The 10,303-nt window shown below is 36.0% G+C and overlaps 1 protein-coding gene across 1 annotated transcript; it reads left to right on the top strand.

Moving 5' to 3' along the window:
- Positions 1–2,204: 2,204 nt before the first annotated feature.
- On the top strand, positions 2,205–5,907 carry HELRODRAFT_70544 (hypothetical protein; the record flags this gene model as incomplete). The annotated part of the gene is made up of 2 exons (XM_009031900.1): positions 2,205–2,342; positions 5,728–5,907. Coding segments are annotated over 2 exons (318 nt in total), but the record flags the coding sequence as incomplete, so codon positions are not given.
- Positions 5,908–10,303: the final 4,396 nt, after the last annotated feature.

Raw genomic sequence — 10,303 nt, forward strand, 5'->3', positions numbered from 1 at the left:
ATCCATTCTTTCATTCATCTCCATTGTTTTTTTTCAACCTTATAAATAGCATACATGGAATAGCACACACTTAGCAGATAGCAAGTCCATGGCATTAACATAAAAACAATGCGACAACATCTTTTTGATACAAAGATATTAACACTCTTTTACTTTACCGTTTTTAAATAGCTGTGCACACACACGCGCGCATACGCACAAATACGCACACACACACATACAAACGCGTGTACACACACAGAGATGCACACGCACACAAATATATATATATATATATATATATATATATATATATATATATATATATATATATATATGTGTATATTTAACATGAATATATAAACAAGTTTTAACACAAAGCATGTATTCATTAGTGCGTTGATAAGCGTACAATCAAATGTGTAAACACACACACATCACACATACACACCTCACACACACACACACCACACACACACACCTACATTGCACAAACGTGATACAATTAAATTAAACAGACACAACGGGAACATATAAAATTATTTTATGTGTGAAAATCCTGTGATAAATCGACATACAAATAAAACACACGCATACACGTATAAACACATACACACACATGTACACATACACACACATATGTACAAACACAGACAAAAAAAAACACCCATAACAATCATCTGCAACCATACATCCGACTGAGCACCCATAGCGCATTTACACGGACTGATACATGAAAAATGTATACATACGTGTATACATGTATACATATAAACTTTACACATATACAATAACAACACATACAAACATGAGTATATACATACGAAAAAAACATGTGTTTTTTATGTATGTTTATACACACGACAATATAAACAATCATGTTATACATATACTTGTACAGTAGAATACATCTTAAAAATATTTACTGATCGATTTTATAAGCAAGATACATCAATTATATGTAAAAAAAATTATATTATTTTATGTTATATTATGTTTTTTTGTTATAAAACTAAAATACGGAATATTGAAAAATTGAACCAGAAACTGATCAAAGCAGAAAATGCAGTGATGTTTCTTAGCTTTTATGTTATGTGTTTTTATATGTTATATATATATTATATATATATATATATATATATGTGTGTGTGTGTGTGTGTGTGTGTGTGTTTGTTTGTTTGCGTGTGAGTGTGCGTGCATGACCAAAATTGTAAAGATGTACATAAATTTGTTAAACGAGCAATGCAAACGCGTATAGTAAATATGAAAGTTTCTCTTTTCCTTTATCAGGCAATCCATGCATCCGTTCATCCATACATTCATTTATCTATCTGTCACTCTGCTCATCTATCCACCCATCCACTTATTCATCCATCCATCCATCCACCCATCTATCCATCCGTCCATCCGTCCATCCGTTCATCTTGTGATAAGTTCAAATTTTCCAGATACACGAATTACACGGCAATTAGCTGCGGACCAATACATTCTTGATGGTGATATAATGATGATTAGAAGAATGATAATGATAATGGTGGTGGTGATTTCGATAATGATGTCAATGAAAAATGATGGTGATGATGGCAGACGGTGATAATGATGGTAACGATGATAGATGGTGATGATGACAATGATAATAATAATGTGTGGTGTCTGTATGTGTTTGTTTGTTTGTGTGTGCGTGCGTGCGTGCGTGCGTGTGTGTGTTTATAGGTTTTTGGTCCTTTGAAAATAATAACGAGATTATTAGCCATCATTTGTACGCGAGACGATATTGTAAATAGACGTTTGGTTAAGTGAATGATTGAATAGATAGACAAGTGGAGTGATTGAATTGATTGAAAAGTTGAGTAGTTTGTTTTAATTGAATGGTTGGTTGATTGGGAGAAATGGTTGATTGGTTGGTTAAATGATTGTCTTAATATATTATGAATTACTTTTTGTTGTCTCGTGTGTGATTCTATTCTAATCAATGATGAAATGAAATATTGTAAATATCAGCAGGCGCAACTTTCTACCCGAACTTTCCACATTTTCCCCTTCCACCCCCTCTGTCAGTCCCCACCTCCTCAACGTCATCATCAATGGCCCTACAGCAACAACTATCACTCAACAACAACATCCACCCATCTATAAATTTCTTCGACAGCAGCAACAACAACCGCAACGTCGGTGACGACGACGAAGATGGCGACGACGACGACGAGGAAGATGATGACTCGAAGATGAGAAGGATGAGGACGAACTTCAGCAGCTGGCAAATGGAAGAATTGGAAAAAACTTTTCTGGATAGTCACTACCCTGATGTCTATGCCAGAGAGGCCCTGGCCTGTCGACTCCAACTTAATGAATCTCGGATACAGGTTGGCCTGCGTGTTTGTGTGTGTGTGTGTTTTGCACGTGTGTTTCCGTATGTGTCTGTGTTTTTGCACGTGTTTTTGGTAATGCGCGTGCGTTTCACACACACACACACACACACACACACATACACAAATTTACGATTGTGAACATGTTTGTTTGGTTAATATGTCATCATTATGTTTGTCGTTGTTAATACTACTGGCGTGATAGTTTTATATATGTATGTTATTGACTTTGCAGTTCTATGCTCCGTGTTTAAATTTTTCATTTAATTTTTAAATGCCAACCTATCCAGGTGCATAATTTGTTTTTGTTCCTTGCGGAATCTTAAATTAACAGAAATTGCTTCAAATGCCTTAAAGAACATTGTCTCGTTACGAGCGAATTTTACGTAAACAAAGACACAGAAATAAAAATCCCATCTTTTTAAGAAATATCGAAACGCTGAGTACATACCGCTACAATTAGCCAGACGTCATTCATGAGACGTCAAAAATAAAACAAACTCACTTTATTTCTGAGCTTAACAAACGACATCATTAAAAAAAATCAAATTCAAATTTTTTTACGGCAATTGTATGCGTGGAGGGAATTAGTTCGAATGATGAGCCAGACACAAAAGCGAACAATTCGACGGTAAATGTATGTAATAGACGCATTAAGGGATGAAAACGACTCTCTCTCTCTCTCTCTCTCTCCCCTCCCTCTCTATCCCTCTCTCTCTTTCTCTCTCTGCTGAGTAGAGTAGCATATCTCTTCTTTTACAACGGAATATTGTTTAATTGAATTCTGTCAAAATGTCGTATTTAATAGGATGTTTGGAAATTTAGAATGTTCTATTATAAAGATAAGGTTTAATAATACGTATGAAGCAGAAAATTCATGTTATTGGACTTGCACATGCACACAGACAAAAAGAAACACACACACACATGTACAAACACATAAACACCCACACGTGCACATACACACCCACACGTGAACATACACACCCACACGTGCAATTACACACCCACACGTGCACACACACACACAAATGCACACAGTACATAGGTTAAAAATAAGTACATAGGTTAAAAATTGTCTTGTCGCATAGGAGTGGTATTTAAAAAGCTTCCACGCCTGACGACTGCAAAAACAATGCAACAATCCAGTGTCTTTGGCATTTCAAACCGGAAATGAACAGTTTGTATAATTGCTTAATATCGCTCGCACCGAGAAACAATGACATCATTAGAGTTGGTTGGTTAGCGTGAAATCTTTGCGTAGAAACGCACTGATGTGAAACTTTTGAGAGTTGAAATGTAGAACTCTACAATCATTTGAATTATGGTATGTACGAAATGAAACCAACGAATGATCTTTATATTATAAAGAAATGGCTTGCAAAACTGTTTCATATAGACGTGACTATTAGAAGTTTAGTTTAGTACTTACAAAACAACAACTGCCAATGTAAACATCAACTTACACAAGCAACAACCAAATGCCAACAACGGTATTTCTGCTGTTTTATTAATTTATTTAATGTTTTACAACGAGATATAATGTTAATGAAACAATTGGATTCCTCATCAATTAACAACATACACACGTACATGTAACATACTCAACTAACAACAACAACAATATCAAAACTCCAACAACATCACAACTCTAACAACATCGCAACAACAACAACAACATCACAACTCTAACAACATCGCAACAACAACAACAACATCACAACTCTAACAACATCGCAACAGCAACAAATTTAGCGACAGCAACCTCACAACTACGCATTATATAGCTGCAACAACAACCGCAACATCATTAATGTGAGACCGGATTAATTATTAAAATCATAATCCCCAAAAATAAGAAAGAATAGAAAAACAAATAAACAAATTTAGGAAAGGAACTAAACACGTGTGCAGCAAGCGAATGATTGTCGAAAACAATGGAAAAATAAAATAAAATAGCATACTTAGAAAGAGAAAACTTCTAAAGCACAATTTTTCATTACTGTTCATTATTCCATATTTTCTTCATTTCTGTCCGTCCATTGAAAATAAATCATAACAACTTCATTTTATATTGTCTCTAAGGTCCGTGCATATCACACGCACGCACGCACGCACAATCATATTCAAGTGCACGCACAAACATACATCAACGCATATGCACTCATGCAATTTCGCACACACATAAGCACATATAAAGACACTTACACATACATACTCACATTTACACACATACACACTCACACTTACACACATACAATAACAAATACACGTTCAGAAACACATAAGCGCGTGCACTTATTAACACTTATATAAAGAATAACAAACACACGCACACACACTCACGCACACACTGACAAAGACTCACAAATTCATAAACGATTTTTAGGCTTGGTAAGCAAGCATCCAGTAAATATTACAGGGCTATTATTATATTATTGCTCATCAATTTCGCGTTTATGTACGCCAAAAGTTTTGTTCATATTTATGTGTATATATTTGTATGTATGTGTATGTATGTGTGTACATGTACAAGTGAATGTGTGTGTGTGTGTATGTATAGCTAGTGTATGTAGACACGATTTGAAATTTTTGTATCTCAATAATGTCGTATTATCGGACCGTTTTACATCCACAATTCCACAGTATAAAATAAAATCAGTGCAATTAAAATGATATGACGCACTAGCTTATTGTTTTTTTTTTGTTTTTTTTTATTCAAAACTCATAATCATTACTAAACAAATTAACTCATACATACATAAAAGTCTCCATTCGTCGTTTCATTGTTTTGAGGCAGAAATGATTTTTCGTTGATGTCCATTTATGAGGTACACACAATAAAGAAACATGAATGATCGTGTAGAACAATTGACAATATCATGATAGATTTCAAGATATCATTGTTTGTTATGACTAATAATTATAGGTACATTAGTGCAGTTTTTCATTAAGTATCATCATTATCATTGTTGGACAATCTTTTCCTTTAAAAATGTTTTTTTTTATGATTCAAATTAACGAAGGAATGAATTTGTATGGAAAAGTAGATGAATGATAAATTTAATGGAGATATTGAATGGATGCAAAAATTTAACGACATCTCATACAAATTCATTCGTTTAATAATATCAAACAATTTAATACACACACATCTTAAGTCGAACATACACACAAACACTTTCACAAACACACACACGCATACACACGTATACACACACGCATACACACACACAACGCGCACACACACACTGTCACAAACACACCACATGCACACCTTCACAATTCCACAAGCACACACACATAATACACAAACAAACATTCACAAGTACACACACAATCAACAAACCTCACAAACAAACAACAAAACAAAAACCAACAGGTATGGTTTCAAAACAGGCGAGCGAAATGGCGGAAGAGAGAGAATACGAAGAAGGGCCCCGGCAGACCGGCCCACAACGACCAACCCCGTTCTTGCAGTGGCGTACCCCTTTCGGCTGAAGAACTCCGCATAAAAGAACTACGCAAGGAAGAACGTAAGAAGCGAAAAGCCCGCGACAAAATGTTGAAAAGTAAAATTTGTTCGAAATCAAATGGCGGTACGAAAAGCGGAAAATTTGAATTTGTTGACGTAATCGATCGGCGCGATGACGTCACTAGTGGTAAAAATGATAAAGCGCTTAACTTAAATGTTGATGGTGGTTTTATTAATGGTAGATACAATGGTGGCAAAAGAGTTTCAGCGGTAGCTAGTCAGCAAACGTCTTCACTGCAGTCTATCAATAATTTTTATGAGAAGTACACATCATCCATGCATGAAACCGTCAAATTTTTCGGCAGACAAAATCATCCAAACAATGATGACGATGATAATGTTGATGGTAAACATGATAATATTGATGATAACAACGATGATGTTCGCCCAGCATCTAGCAACAACAACAACAGCAACATGTTAAACAAGATTGAGAAGGACAACTATGAGGATTACAACAAGAAATGTCATAACAGCAGTGACATTAACAACGATGACAGCAACAACATCAGCAAAAACAGCAACAAAAACAACAACTTCAGAAAATGGTTATCTTCTCATGGTGGGGAAGAAAATGTTGATAAAAAAATTAAGCTAGCTAAGAAAAGCATCACTCCTAATGTTGGAATTGATGCGGACATTGTTGACCACAAAACTGATGTGGCTGACGGTGTCGACGATTACGAAATTAATATTGAAGGTAACGAAACAAATGACAACAACAACAACATCAAGCGTGACAACAATAACCACAACATCAACACCACCACCAACAGCAGCAACAACAAGCATGACAACAACAACAACATTAACAACGAGTATAACATTAACAAAACCATCAACATTATCAATAATATTGCCATATTCAACACTGACCGTCATTACAACGAATTAAACAGCAATAACGAAAACAACAACAACAGTAATAATAATAATAATAATTACGAGAGTAAGACAAATTGTACTTCCGAAAAGTCATCCCATTTGCCTACACACACGCATACACACCGGCACAACGAACTGAAAACCGCAAGAATACCGACAATCGGTTTCAGTATCGACAAATTACTCGATATTCGGTGATCGAGTAGCTGAGCGGTACATCGCCTATATTATCTTGCGTGGTTTCGAGAAATATTTTATGAGGTTTATGAGATTTTATGACATTCTTTTTGAGAACGTTTTTTTCTGATTTATTTGAAAACATTTTTGTTATTAAATTTTTCTTCTTGAAAATGAGTTTGTGTCCTCGATTGATATTTGTTGGTTGTTACAATTTGTTAACAGTTCATCGTCTAGATATTATAAAGAAATAATTGTATTAGAAGTATTATTACTATGGACGATACTACTACTACTTATACCTATAACAACTACTACTACCTACTAATACTACTACTGTCAATACTATTACTATTACTACTAACTACTACTACTAATGCGGCAGCTGATGCCTCTACTACTACTGCTACTTCTACCACTTCTTCTGGTACTACTACTACTACGACTGCTACTTCTGCTACTACTACTAGTACTACAACAACAATAATAACAACAAAAACAACTACTACTACTACTATTATTAATAATAATAATGTTATTATATCTATAAATAAAAATTATAATATTTTCAGTTTTAGTTTGAATGCAATAAAAGATCGTCAAATTAAAACCAGCCTCTCTTTGTCTGTATATGTCTGTGTGTATGTGCGTGTGTGCATACGTTTGGTTGTTTGTGTATGTGTGTATGTCTGTCTGTGTGAAATGACATCAGTGAAATGACACTAATGACATTAACTAATTGCCATTAACACATTTTAAAAATTTTCGAAGTGAAGAATAATAAAAAAATTAACTAACAACAATAACATCAATTACAACAACAACAATTACAGCAGTAACAACAACATTAAATTCAATAAAAAAAAGTATATTGTAACGGAAGCGATGATGATGATGATAATAGTTATAACCTGAATGATTATGATAACAATGATGATAATGATGATAATGAAAATCATGCTGGGAGTTATGATAATGATGATGATGATTTGCCGATTCTTAGCACATGTTTGCACCGGCCAATATTCACGAAAGGTAAAATAATGATCTCTATATAAAAAAAAAATTATCAATGTTCATAGCAATAATAATAATAATATGAGTAATAATAATATAAATATTATTGTAATTATTCTTATCATTATTGTTAATATTATTATTTTACTTTTATTTTTAGCAGTAGTTACACTCTTGTTTTTAAAAATATTGTTAATGCAGAAAGAAAATGATATAGCTTTTTAATGAGAATTATTATCGGAGAATTATAACATGACGATGAAGGGGCTGAAGGAGGAAGAAAGGAACAAACAGACAAACGAACGAATAAACAAACAATGAATAAACTAACAAACAAACAAACGAACGAACGAACGAACAAACGAACGAATGAACAAATAGCTAAATAAATAAATAAAGCAATGACAAATTAAACGCGTAGATATATTTTTTTAACATTGCCTAACCCACTCAAAAATGTTTTCGCAAACCTCCAACACATTTGAAAATGTATGGTTGCACTATTGAACCGAACTAAACCGATAACCACACGCATACCCAGCTACATACATGCATACATACATACATACATACATACATACATACATACATACATACATACATACATACATACATACATACATACATGCATGCATACATACATACATACATACATACATACATACATACATACATACATACATACATACATACATACATTCGCCTCTCGGTGCCGCACCCGACCCCAAGCCTGGGTTGCCCACACGGTCGACGGCCGCATCGGTCTCCGGTAATCCTCTCGACCTGGATTACTCTGGTGTTTTTGACAAGCTGACGGCCGTGCTGAAATGTGTACCGGTGTACGACCATATCCCTAAGCCATGCAGGGAGAAGTTCGCACATGATCTGAACGCCTTGCTGACGGCTGTTTGTAATGACCCTGGTGACCCGGCTCACTAGGTTAGATTCCACTGTTTTGTCCCATACGTCTTACAGAAGACTTCCAGAGGGGGTCGCCGGGTCAACCAGGGCAATCTGGTCAACAAGCGCCTAAGCGAATATTCAACTATTGGTCTTGAAACCCTGGTACTGTGCTTTGATGGGTTCAATAATGCCAAATCACAAAAGCACAACCCCGATCGGTGGATCAACGCTGTGTCATCTTGTATTGAACAGAGAAACCTGTCCTCGGCTGTCAGACTTGTCTGTTTGCCGGAGGGCCTGGCGGAGAGCTCGCCGGCCACCTTCGATAAATTATGTTCCATCCACCCAAAAATTCCGGTGGACAGGCGGGTCTTTTCCGCATTGACACCAACGGCTGGTTGCGTTTCTCCTGTCAAGGTGCTAAAGGCCGTTAAATCGTTCAAAAACGGTTCTTCTGGAGGCCTGGATGGCTTACGACCCCAGCACCTTAAGGATGTTTTTCAGGCCCCTTGCCAATTGACGACACACTGAACTCCTTAACCCAATTCATTAATTTGATCCTATCTGGAGCTTGCCCACTCTCCGTCCGCCGGTTCTTTTTGGAGACCGGCTAATAGCTTTAAATAAGAAAGACGGAGGGGTCAGACCGATTGCGGTCGGGAACGTTTGGAGGAGGTTGGCCGGCAAATGTGTCTTGGCCCTGGTCGTGGTCGAACTCAAGACCAAATTCTACCCAACTCAGTTGGGTGTCGGGATTAAGGGTGGTGCTGAGGCCGCTGTTCATGCGGTTCGAAGATTGGTCACCGACCTCCCCGATCAATGGGGGTTTCTCCCCTCGATAGAATTCTTGCCAATATGTATCGAGGTTCTCGGCCCGATGGACCCCAACACCCTTAAATTTCTTAAGGCAATATGTAAAATGATCAGCGTCAGATCAGGAAAGAAAATTGTCCAGATCACCTCACAATTAGTGATGTTGTTATTATGTGTCATGTATGCCTTTAGCTTAGCCTTAGCCATTAACTTATTGACATAAAATTAATTGAATTCAATAAAATTTTTTTTCTATTTCTAACATTTTTAAAAGTTGATAGACGCTTAAATCCGGCCCTAAATCCGGCCACCAAATCCGGCCGGGGCCGGATTCGACCGGATTTGAAAAAAAAGCCGGATTTTGGCCGGGGCCGGAGCCGGGGCCGAACTTCGGTGCATCCCTAATACATACATACATACATACATACATACATACATACATACATACATACATACATACATACATACATACATACATTCATAAATACATGCATGCATACATACATACATACATACATACATACATACATACATACATACATACATACATACATACATACATACATACATACATACATACATACATACATACATACATACATACATACAAACACACACATACACACAC

This window comes from Helobdella robusta, assembly GCF_000326865.2.
Source record: "Helobdella robusta unplaced genomic scaffold HELROscaffold_8, whole genome shotgun sequence".
Lineage (NCBI taxonomy): Eukaryota > Metazoa > Annelida > Clitellata > Rhynchobdellida > Glossiphoniidae > Helobdella > Helobdella robusta.